Here is a 13,179-nt window from a genome sequence, read left to right as displayed (position 1 = left end):
CAATAATGTGAATTGTTATTATGTAGCAAGACGTTAAATATTTTCTGGGTATTTTTTTTACTTAAAGTATAATTAGGCGTCTTTAAAATCCTAAATCAGTGAATCTCCGCCAGAAGCTCCGCAAAATTCTTCCAGGCTTTGACTCGTTTGTTGTCCTCAGACATTCCGAAAACGTTTAATTTCAGAACAATTAGTTTGTTTTTTTCTCAGTCGGTGGAAAGTTTTTTGGTCGGAGGATTTGTCTCCCTGCTCCCTCGCGGTGATTGTGGATGGTGTATCGTGGCATGACCGACGTGACAGGCGCGGGTCTCTGTTGGATTAATCAGTGCGTCCTTTGATCCGTAACATACGCTCCCAGAAGACGTTTGGAGTCAACGTATTCAGCATTTGTGATCTGCCGGTTTAGAAAGGTCTCGTGTTATACCAGGAAGACAGCTTTCATCAAACGGGAAGACGAGCGTCTTCAACACACAACGTCGACAACAGTTAAAGGGACCGAGAGTGAGCTTCATACAGTCCCACGAACGACGAGTGTGGATTAAAGTACTTTTGGAAATACTTTCATCTGCTTTCATTAGAAAAAGGGGAAAAAAACTTTAGGAGAAGCTGCAGCTTAAAGGCTGCAACTTATACCCCCCCTCCCATGGTTCAGTTTTGTGCCACTTCTGCAGCCAGTCCTTGGCAGGAAAGCGCTCCCTTTGCAATCCATGGGACCACTTTCTGGGTAGGTGCAGGAAGGGGTCTCGTTAGTCCCCCCGGGAACTTTGGCAAGCAGGATTTTGGCCTAAGGGCTGGGGGGTCAAGGAAAGAGGCAAACGCTTCGGTGAGAGTTTTGCAGAATAAAAAAAATATATATTTATAGTTTTATTAGTGTCGTCGGGCTATATTTATCACAACCGTTCTGGGATAACGTGCTACATGCCACATGTCTACATTCTAGATTGTAAGCTCCTTTGAGCTCACCTTTTGCTTTCTTATTTGATACGCTACATGGCATGTCCTGTTGACCCACGGCACGGCGCTACGGAATATGATGGCGCTATAACACAGTTATGATGCGTTATAAGATATATATATATATATATATACGCGTTTATAAATGTATAGAGACACGATTTGTTTCAATGAGAATGTGGAATTATTTTTAGATTTATTTTTTTGTTCATTTTTTTTTTTTTTTTTACAATTGTCAGTTTTGCATCAAAAGAGAAAATAATCATTCTTCCAATACAGATAAACCTTTAATAATTTGGAAATCAATGCGCTCCCCAGGAGGACTGAGAAGGACATTGTATTTTTTTTTTTTTTGGCTGGTCCGCGAGTGAAATGTAACTGCTGGTCCAGGTGCGGAGAGCGCGGGGGGGGGTACATGTTCGGCTGAGACCACTGGGATTGAAATCAGAGCTTCCAGCTGAAAGGACATGAATATTAATAGGACATGGAGCTGGGATTGTGATCTGACTTTGACAACACTTAGTTAATTAGAGTATGACATGTCACCCGAGGTCCCCTGACACCGTCCTGCCTTCTGCCGGCGCATCCGTTCTCCCTTTTTTTTGACAAGCCAGATTACATCATTACATTCAGTTTTACTCGTTAGCTGCGCCAGCTAAAAGCGGAAAAAGGTGCATATTTTAAAGATTAATTAGAACCCATATCTGGCATCTTCTGACTTCTCGAAGACGGGGGGGGTTGCATTTCAAAGCATAGCTGAACAGGAACGGAGGAGAACGCTCGAAATGAGCTACTTAGTTCCGACTCTCGCCGAGTGGGAGGCAACGCATGCAAATCGCTAGGAATACGGGATAAGGTTAGCCTTTGTCTGCGCCGCTAGCGCTGAATCTTCTCGTAATGCAAAATGATGAAAAACTGCGGAGAGGTTTGTTGAGGTGTATGCAAAAAAAAGAACTCTGAAAATATTACTTTATTAGTAGTAGATTATGTAATACTTGTTGCCCATAGCATGTCTGTTTTGGTTCCATGATGTCACATTGGGGTCAGAGCACAACCAGTTACTTTTCGATACATTAACCAGACTTGTAGTCTTGTAGCCCGGCGAGTGGGTCAGAATCCACTCAGGTGGGGGATTTGGAAGTGGCCGTGCCAAGGGTCTCCAGTATTTCCCCAGATTCTGGAGTCGATTCATGAAAGGTTGCGTTGAGTCGCATTGGCAGTCAAGTGGAGGAGTTGGATTCACCCTTCAAAGGACCCTCACCTTACGACACCCAGGGCCCCTGCCCCTCTAGCCTAATTGTATATATTCATGGACCCTCATTGGGTTTTCTTCCTCTCCAGGAGGAGAACCGTCTTACTAGAGTTTGAGGGAGCCATAACACGCATATCCAGTAAACTCTACTTTAGAAACTCGGCAATACAACTTTTAGTTAGCTGGTCAAGTGAGGTCAATTCAGGTCACTCACTTCACCTCTAACTCAGTTTACAATCCAGAATTTTGTGAACAGATGAATAGTTCGGGCTCTTCCATACGCTCATTCTTTTACATACGCTCATTCTTTTACACACGCTCATTCTTTTATTAATTCTTTAGCTCGTTACTCATATCCTTAACTTTTCTAGGTCCAGTAATACTACTTCTTCTCTCTTTCTTCTCTTACTTATCTCTCCTAATCTCTCCTATCGTTCCCTGGTGTCTGCCTCGCTATCTCCCTGTCCCACGCACGTCTTATTCCCCCCCGTAACTCTCTAAAGGAAGATTCATTGTGTATCAGCTGGACTGTTTCTGCGATGCCTCGAAATCTGTTCTGCTCGGCACTCTCTAATTCTATTAGGGGCGCATTAGGCTGAACAATAGCTGGGGGTTTTGACTGTCTAACAAACATCCATTTTTTCCCCCCAAGTAAATGACTCATTTAACACTATATCGCGGCTTCCAGTGAAAGCTTACGAAGATTGAAGGTAAAGAGACAAAAAGAATGAAATTAGATTGGGCTGAAAATTCCTGACCGGCGTCCCCCCCCCCCCGAAAGGCAGGTTAAAAGTTCATTGTACACAATTGAAAGCTCTTTCAGATTCATCACTGTTTGCGAGTCACGTTAAAGCCCCCGATTGAGCGTAACCGGGGAATAAGCCTAAAGTGGATGTATTTCCCTTAACTATATGTGTTTCTAAAAGGCGTGCTGGAGCCCGGCGGTGTGCGGTTTCATTCAGGTGCACATTTGCATTCAGTTCTTGGGATCGCCTTACGCCAGCGGCTGATTTTGCAATTCTATTCCCCCCATCGGTATATACATTTATATATATATACATACAGTGTTACTTTGTAGCAAAGACGGGCGATGGTCGCTCAATCTGTGGGCCAACGGTAGGTGGTTCGTTAAAAAAGTAAATAGTTGGAAAGAGCCCGAGGAGTGTCACAGAACAGCGCCAGAACTTTTGGGGTGTTATATATATAATATAATATTTATAATATATATTTTATTAACACTATTATTTAGCCTTTCATTTTGTTGCAAATCAGCCCCTCGATGTCCCTGTCCAGGGATGGACATCATTGTACGGGGGTCTTTGTGTCCCACTTTCTCTTTGGTCAGAACACTGTATTGGGGCGAGCATTGGCATACCCAAGGCATCCCCAGCCACCCCCAACACTGTCATCTGCTGGCGCGTTGTGGCACGGAGGGTCCTTTAAAGCATGGCACGGCGCTCCATAGTGTCAATGGACCAGTTATAAAGGGGATCTCTGATCTCTCCGATCGCTCCATGCTGAGGGTTTGTGGAGCCTTTCGCTGTCCATATGGTTTTGTAGCGGATAGGATTAGTAATGTTACCCGCTCCTAATTAACCCTTCCTTCCCTGTTTACAGTAACAATTGAAGTTGCCTCCTCTGAGGATACATTGTATCTGTTTGAATGTAAACATTTATGACATATTCATGTTCAGTCATTATAAAGAGGTCTGTTTAATGGCAAATAAGCTGTTTTTTCTCAGTATAGGGTGAGTGTGCTGTGAATAATCCACCTCTGTGTGAACAACAACTCCCATCACACTCAGCCAGATACACATTTCTTTAGCACACAAGCCAGTTATTCTGGCAAAAACAAACTGATCCGGATGGGAGTTGAAGTCCATGATGTCCCTGGCAGAGCCTGCATTCAACCTGTCCCCTGAGCCGTCATATAACATTAAAAATCATAGAAAACCAGAATCTGACCCATCCGGCCCCCCGTCTAGTCTGCCTGTTTCTCCCGCTGTAAAAACTCTAACTCCTTACTCTCATCTTCGAATTCTGGAGCTTATACGTGTTTACATTTCCTCACCTTATTATCCTCTACCACTTCAGCTGGGAGGCTGTTCCATTTATCTACCACCCTCTCAGTAAAATATAGTGAAATCGGGGAAATCAACTTCCCTCCTGTACTTTGTTAAATCCCTTTATGCGTTTAACTGTTTCTATCCCATCCCTCCTCTCCCCCCGAGCCGTATATATATATATATATATATATATTGAATCAGAGGTCAGGATAGTAAAATATTTGATAATTTGTACATTATTATTTATGCTTTTTTTTCCCTATTGGGGTTTTTTGTATTGCGGACTCCTATCTGTATTTTTAAGCAATATATTGGGGGGGAAATCCTTTTAGCGGAACCCTCGGCTTATCGGATATTATGGATGTTTGGCTCTGGACCGAGTGACTTGTTAATAAGAGGAACGTTACGTGTCGTAGCCGCCGATTATGGCTTCTATATCACCGTCTAATACGAATAGGCAAGGGGAGGCTATTAATATGCATGAGAGCCGGGGTTTAGTGCGAACGCTGGACCAGTGTAGAGCAGACAGTGCGAAGGCAGCAGAGGGAGGGCAGTGTACAGACGAGGAGGGAGAGACGCGGAGGAGGAACAGTTGAATTCTGCCAGCCAAGTGCACGAGGCGAATGCAGGAGGAAGGAACATTTATGGTGCAGAGAAGCCTCCAGGTCGCTGGGAAGAGATCCGCTAAACATGGGATGCAGATTATGCAGCCTGAAGAGACCGGACGAGGAGTACAGATTATTATACGAAGTCTGCCAGGTAACAGCTTCGCATTATTATTTAAAAAAACTGGAAAAGCCACTCTTTGATTGCCAGTGGGGTGCTCACCCTGTGCCACTGAAAGGGTTAAAATCAGTATACATATAAAGGGTTGCAGAGAACCACCTGGTTGTTAGGATACATTGTTATTTGTTTTTTAGAGTTTAAAAATTGTGATTTATACTTTATTTATTATATTTTTTTTCCTGAATTGGGAATTTGCTAATTTGTAGAATTTGCAGCATATTACAGGGGGGGGGTCAGTTTCCATTGACCAGGGAATTTAAAGCCACTAGGTGCCTTCTTGCCCCTTGTTTTGGTAGGATGGAAGAAATTGCAGTGGATTGGGTTGAGTGTTAGAAGTAGTTGTAGCAGTGCCAGATGCACCTGTCAGGGTGATGTTGGTGGCGGATGGGCGGGAGAGCAACGAGGAATTATTTTATCCTTGATGACTTTAAAACCACGTTTTACAAGCAGAAGGGGGCAATTGAGAGATGTATGCAATCATTCATTCATTCGCATTTTAACTTTGCTGAATGTTTGCATGCTTAGGGCTCTGTTTGCTTTGGATTTCCACTCTCAACATGCTCAGCCAACAAAAAAGTGATATTAGTAGAAGCTGTTATTTTTGCTGTTTGGGGATGAAGCCAAACTCTTAATATATATTGAAGTGAATAAGCTGGGGTAGTGATGATTGTAAGCAGGGGTGACCTGGTAGCTTGTAGGGCAAAGCTAGCAGGAATTGTAGTTGGGGGACATCGGTGTCTTTCCCTATGATACCCGTGGTCCTTGGGATGCTTTGGACCTTGGTGACCCTGGGAAGTTAGTGAATAAATAAGAAACCTAAACCTATAGAAAACGGAGAGATGATTATAAACGGGGTACCTTCCGCTTTAGGAAACAAGCCCCAAACGTTCATGACGTCTTGCTTAGTAACAGCTGAGAAAGTCTATTGTTAAACAATTGCTTGCTTTCCATTGAGCTCATAGCCGTATGACCTATTATAATTGAATAATTTATATAGCACCATCATATTCCATAGCGTTGTACAGCCTCTGCTACGAACTACTTTGCGGCAAGTCTGGGATTCCAAATGTAAGGGATCCGCTGCTCCTTGCAGATGGTTTATTTGTGCCGGGCGACGGATTTGCAGTGGCTGCTTTTTTTCTTTCTTTTTCGTATTTTTTTTGTGTTTTTTGTACGCGACTATTTTGATCACGGAGCTGCTGATGGAATATTAAGAGGCAATGTGACAGTCAATGACTTCGGTAGAAATCCATAGTTAAAACACCAGCGGCTCCACTGCACAAAAACAACCGCCAAATATTTTCTGTGCGTAGATCCCGGATTAGATCGGACTATTTTAAGAGTGGAAATGATAATAACTGGCAGGATTCTCTGAAAACAAAAACAATTTTTGGCGATTTTCGAATTGTAATTCCCAATTCCTCCATTAGAGGGCAGTACGTGTAATGAAATTTGGCTTGATTTCCAGCTCGGTTAATCCAGCTGCTGGGGTTTGCAGCTCCCATTAATCTCAGCCATCCAAAGCTGCTTCACGCTTCTTGCCGCTCTTCTTGACTTCTGTATCTACAATAATTATTTTCAAACCCAACATTCTAAATTGTCACGGTGACGATGCCTTCTGATGGATACATTAGTAACTTTTGCAACATTTGAACATCGCAGACATTATTGTATCGGTATCCATTTGTAACAAATCTGTTACTGAATCAGATCTTACCACCTCTGCTGGGAGGTAACGCAATGAAACCACCATGTACTGCGTGTGTTTGATCGGATCTCACTTGACATTCCGTTCTGTGGAACACAGAGGCCAAGTGTTCGTGTCAGGGATTTGATTAGAGGAGAGTAACGAGGCTTCTTGGCCTGTTTCCCACCCCGGGGACTGGCTTCCAGTGGTGCCTTCGGCGGCCGGCTTGGTGTCCGCATTGTCTGTGTGAATTCTAGTGTTAAGATCAGGCCGCGCTTGGCGTAACGGTGGTCTCCGCGCAGTCTGGCTCCCGGGGGCCGCCGCTGGCTCAGAAGTGCAGTAGGCAGAACAAACTCGGTAGGCGTCAGGCTCTGAATACGATAATCGGTTTATGTACCGTGGAAAATATCACGTCTGATTCACGTAGCAGCCTGAGCGGTAACGCATTGGGAATTAACCCTTACGCTGCCCCAACGGCACTGACGGCACATGCGCAGCGACCCTCAATCAAGGAAAGTTATGTCAGCAGTAGTTAGAGAACCAAAGGAACAGAATCTGCCGGCAGATCGGCCCCATTCGGCCCCCGTCTAGTTGCCCGTTTCTCCTGCTGTAAAGACTCAAACCTTAACCCCCTCATGACAGAGTCTGTACATGTCACGGACTCACAATGCATTGTCCTTGATGGGTTAATCAGCTGTTGGTCTCATCTTAGCTCCAGGAGCCACACTGTATAACCCTCTACCACTTCTGCTTGGAGACTCTTCCACTTATCTACCACCTTCTCAGTGAAGTAAAACTTCCTTGCTTCACACGAGATGTTAATGCAGTAGTTTGAGCCCCCCAAGGAAGAGTGAATTCCCCAAACACTCCCAGCCGAACGCCGGCCTCGGCTGCCTGAAATCAACTCCCATTACCAGCAGCCGGCTCTACAGTGCTTATAGGGCTAATCTCACGGCAGCTGTAGCGCCAGACTCCCCATTCCGATTACATCTTACTGGTGCCGGGGAATTTGCCGGCCGGCCTCGCCATGTGGCCGCTCTGTGATACATAATCGTGGTCCGCGACCCCCCAGCTGTTCTCTTCCTTCTAATACTTTCGTATGAAATGCAGATGCGGACGGCAGATAAGAACTTCCTGACCTTCTTTCTCATCTCCCGTATCTGAACCTCCCCTTCTGGTGCATAATTTCATTGTACAGCGCTACGGAATATGATGGCGCTATATAAAACAATTTCTGATTACGGTAAAAAGACAGATTGGGGGAGAATAATTTAAGAGAACGTAAAACCACAAATCAGATGATACTTCATCCTCAAGGACCTGCGTAATGGACGCTTCCAGCTCCGGGCGTAAAATACTTTTTATCCCACAATTTAACTCAAAACTTGCTGGACTTTAAATTCCCCTTAAATTCCATTTGCAGAGCGGCGGGGGCTCTAACTGGTGGCTTGGACAGAATGCGGATTAAATGCACCAAACCCGGTAGCTGAATCGCCACCTTCATCCTCTAATAGCCCGGGGAGCCTCTCTTCATTAAGGGATTTGGGAATCTGCCAACCATTTCATTTTTAGCTGCTGCGCACTTAATGATGCCGAGCGATATTCTCTTCTATTGTTTCATAAATACCTTATTGTGACTTTAATCACACGATAAAAGACACCTACTCGTTACCTGCTGCGGGGCGTGCTGCGGAGGGTGTGCTGCGGGATGTGCTGCAGGGTGTGCTGCGGGGTTTGCTATGGAAATCCCTAAACCCTGCATTCATTCAACCTGAAAAAAAATACTTAACTAATGGAGAAGCTGCAGCTCCAGAACTGCAGCAGAAAACCAACTCCATGGTTTGTTGTTTCGTGACACTGATTGGCTGCTTAAAGCAACCAATCAGAGGCAGGAAAGCGTTCCCATTGAAATCTTCCTTCTGCCCTTGTTGCAGTGACGAGGGTTATAAGGTCGGTTTACTGGATGGACGGCAGATTTCCGGCGTCTCTTACGCTTCACCGAGAGACGGACTTTCTGTACAAAACCCCCCAAAAACAGCAAAAACAGAGAAAAATCAGAGCTCTCCAGACACTTCGCCCCCTCGCTGCGTTACAAAAACGCTCGCAAAACAAACGATTGAGCGCTTTATTGATTTTCCAACACATCGCGGCTTGTGATTTATTCTGTAAAATGTTTTTTAATCTTCCGACAAAACGCGGAGCGAGTTTTTTTTCCAATGTAAACGGGGTATTATAGGAAAGAAAAAAAAAAAAATGTTTTTTTTTTGTAGTTTTGTTTGAAAGAGAATGTTTTTGATTGTTTTTACATTAAGCTTTAGACACAGCGGCGGAGCTCCCCATAGAAGCCTATCATGGGATATTTCCTCTAGATTGTAAGCTTCTGAGCCGAGCCCTTTTTACCTAACGTATAGTCTCATCTTAGTTTTGTCAGACTCTTTGAAGGTAGGGACTGTAAGAAGTGCTGCAGGAATTGTTAGCGCTATGGAAATAAAAGATAATAATAATAACAATAATAATAAAAATAATAATAACTATTATTATTATTTATCACTCCCATCACTCCTGTGTTCCAATGGCCCTTTATCACTCCCATCACTCCTGTGTTCCAATGGCCCTTTATCACTCCCATCACCCCTGTGTTCCAATGGCCCTTTATCACTCCCATCACCCCTGTGTTCCAATGGCCCTTTATCACTCCCATCACTCCTGGGTTCCAATGGCCCTTTATCACTCCCATCACTCCTGTGTCCCAATGGCCCTTTATCACTCCCATCACTCCTGTGTTCCAATGGCACGTTGTGTTCGCTGATCCAAGTTTAAGTTTAAAAGGCTAATTGATGGCTAGAAACCCTTTTGTAATTATGTTACAGCCAGAAATTTCCTCGTTTTCCATGAAATCAGCTCAGTGACCCCAAACTTTTGAACGTTAGTGACCGTAATCTTCTAACATCAAAAGAGACGTCGATTTATTTCAGTTTTTCTAGATTTCTTTGCAGAAAAGGGGATTTCCTTCCCAAATTTCTTGGCCTCAGAGCTCGTCAGATCCGTCTCGATGTAGCGATTGCGCTGCTTCTCTGGGACTCCCGGTCGCTAATTAGACATTCATCAGAAAGCGGCGATTGAAACGTTCCTGTTGACTTGCGTCTGAATAATGCAGCGTCTCGGCTCCCCCGCGGACGGGGATTTCATTACACGGAAATCCGTGCGAACAGAGGCATGCGCGGCGCACGAGAGCGAACAATTAAACAGTCAGCGCGAAACAAAGCGATGGACCCTCCGGAGAATGAACGTTACTTGCAGATAGATGCTTCGCGTTTATAGGAGAAAGATGATATTATTTTTAGCGTTTTTCTTGTTTTGTCTTTTTTAATGAAAAAAAAAAAGAAAAGAAGAAGAACGGGCTGCCGTTAATTATTATTACGCGGAGTGCTGTTACGATACCTGCGAACTCTCCCGATTCTCAAGGTTTTTGCCCCAATCTCAGGGTCTCGGGGTGAAGGAGGCAGATTCTCAGGGGTTACGCAGTCTGGAGCCGACCCCTTCCTATTCTCCCCCCCGCTGTGATCCTATAGAAGACTCCCAGTTGGTACTTTTGCCCCCCCAGTATGTTATGGTTGATATCCCTGCTTGAATGCAGGTCAGTCAGTGAAGTGTATCTTTAAATAATGACAAGTCAAGGTTTCCATGAGGGCCGGTATTAGGGCCGTTGGGGTAACACATTCGTCGAGTCACTACATAGAATCTGCATGACGGGCTAGTAAAGGGTTAATATTTCAAGAGTCTCACGCCGGATTGTTATTCCTCCTCATTGAGTGATCTCAGCTTGGTTGCTGATGATTGTTAATTGGTTCAGGCAGATTTTATAAGCGAGAGGGAAGGAATTTGATTGGATAATGCTGAGCCTGCCACAGGCTGCCACTTATCTCAGCTTCCGTGATGTATCATTATGCATTATCATTGAAGTGGGCGCTGCTTCACCGCAAAAGCCCAGAAGGGGGTCTCAAAGAGAGGACGTCGATCCAATGTCTCATCTACTTTATTTCCCCGTTGCTCAAATTCAGGCCCCTCACCCCCAGCCGGCACGTACATCTGCTTAGCAGGTGGCGGGGAGGGGGGGGGGTCTCATTTCTTGTCACATATCAAGCATATGGATCAATAAAATTGCACAAAACTCATAAAAGTCTTCCGCGTATTAATTAATTATGATGGGAAAGTTCAGATTTCGTTCTCCAGCTGCTAAGGTAACGCAGGGGCTGCGCATGGAGAAGACAAGAGTGGGACGTTCGGAATCACAAAGTGTTTGTTCGGAATCAATGGATGCATTTATTCATTCTATACGGTTACATTTATTCATTCTATACGGTTACATTTATTCATTCTATACGGTTACATTTATTAATTCTATACGGTTACATTTATTCATTCTATACGGTTACATTTATTCATTCTATACGGTTACATTTATTCATTCTATACAGTTACAGCTTATTGTCTCAATACTAATTCTTATATCCAGAAAGCGTAACGTACGATGGACAAATACCACCTATGGACGGTGGGGCCATGTCAAGTCTAGGTTAGGGGGAGTCGGGGCCTGATCCCAAGAGCTTACAGTCTAGATATGAGTGTTATATTGTGATCCTTCTTTGTGTAAGAGTGAATGGCTCAGAGGATCACCTCAGAGTTTGGCTCTCAACTGCTCAACAAAATGATCCATGATGGCAGTTTTAAAATGTTTGTGATTATTTTGTCCATCGAGAGGATCGTGACATCATGTAGTTTGACCCAACTGAAGGAAGGGCGTTTGGCTGGTTCATTAATGGCCATCTATGGGAAAACCATAGTCTTAAGGCAGTTTTTTCACCCCAACTAGATGCTTATTCTGTGTTCTTTGTGTGGCATGGCTTAGCGTGCGTCGGACAGAACCTCCGCCACCATTGGTCTTGTTATGATGTTTTTACACCAAATATATTTATTAAAATTTAGAATTAATGGGTCATTCTGTTGGTTCCAACTGAAGTGTCCAGCTTGTCCCACCAGTCCCCTCTGGTGGTTCTATGGGGCTCCTTCAGAACCGGGGAATGAGGGTCTTCATGGAAACCCAACTGGAGAAGACTCCCCTGCATCCAAGCGGTGGTTTCCAGTGCAGCTCTTTACTAGTAAGAGAAACACCAGCCGAGGAAGGCATTAATCTACAATATGATGGATACATTTTCAGACCATGTGACCTCAAGAACGGACCCAGCAACACTTTAACCCTGAAATCGGGTTAAAAACCCCTAAGACTTTGGGTCAGTCCCTGGCAGCTCCCATTAACGCCGATAGACGATGCCTTCCCAGGGCTGAATGTCTGCCACTGAAAACAAGAGGGTCTCTTTTTTCATTTACATTTCTTGTTTGCCGTAGAGAAACATGAATTATATAGCAAGTTGCTGAGATGGGTGCCCCAAGAGCTAGCACTCATCGCTATTCAGTTTTTGTAAACATAAAGACGGGGAACTCAAGAAAAGAAGGATTAAGCAGAAGCCCAAAACGTGCCTCTATTTCATGATGAAGATGGCAAACGCAAGCGAGGATTCTGGCAATTCCTTTCTTTTTTCTGCTCTTTATCTTGTTAGGGAAACTTTTTGTCTCTCTTAGAAACTCGCCAAAAATGTTTATTAGACCAGAAAGGCGAGTTTGTATAGAAAACATGGATTTACCCCGGTCTTACAGAATAGATTCCAACTTCTTCTTCTTCATCGGATGTTTGCTATTCACGGCTTTAGATAAACGAAAAGGATTTTTCAAACAGGAGAGACGACGACATTTGTTTCTTTGGCCAAAACCTTATGTCATTCCGCCCGAATGTAGAAAGCGGAGTAAATTGCATAATAACCGAATAAAAACAAAAAAAGACCCTTCTCGGCCGCAGAATTTAATTATTTGAAAGACATTTGAAATATATTCTCAATCTGGCAATTAAACAACTTAAAAAAAAAAAAGAATTTAGAACTTTTGTGGGGTCTTCAGACGGACCCTCGACTTATATCGGTTGATTTTGTTAGCTGGGGCTCTTTATTTCTTGGTTCATATTCTGGGGAGACGTCATTTTCCTAGAAATCATCTTAAAAAAAGAGGTATTGATTTGAAATATTTACCGAAGATTAAAAAACATTTTAATCATAAAAAAAGATTAATAAACATACGCTTACACACGCTTACACACGCTTACACATGCTTACACACACTTACACATGCTTACACACACTTACACTTACATACGCTTACACACACACATGCTTACACATGCTTACACACACTTACACTTACACACACTTACACACGCTTACACATGCTTACACACACTTACACATGCTTACACACACTTACACTTACATACGCTTACACACACTTACACACGCTTACACACACTTACACACGCTTACACACAC

General features: G+C 43.8%; 1 protein-coding gene across 3 annotated transcripts in view; it reads left to right on the top strand.

Moving 5' to 3' along the window:
• PDZRN3 (PDZ domain containing ring finger 3) overlaps nucleotides 1-13,179 on the top strand; it is an 82,469-nt gene that overhangs the window by 60,199 nt on the left and 9,091 nt on the right. Inside the window, exon 1 of one of the 3 annotated variants that reach the window (XM_053468788.1) lies at nucleotides 4,874-5,031. The exons of the other annotated variants lie outside the window; for them this stretch is intronic. Within the exon in view, the coding sequence (XP_053324763.1) occupies nucleotides 4,963-5,031 (69 nt within the window). The 5' untranslated portion in view covers nucleotides 4,874-4,962. Of the gene's footprint in view, nucleotides 1-4,873; nucleotides 5,032-13,179 lie in introns of those variants that run through there. 3 annotated transcript variants of the gene reach the window in all.

This window comes from Spea bombifrons, chromosome 6 (assembly GCF_027358695.1).
Source record: "Spea bombifrons isolate aSpeBom1 chromosome 6, aSpeBom1.2.pri, whole genome shotgun sequence".
NCBI lineage: Eukaryota > Metazoa > Chordata > Amphibia > Anura > Pelobatidae > Spea > Spea bombifrons.
This window is presented reverse-complemented; position numbering and strand designations above follow the sequence as displayed.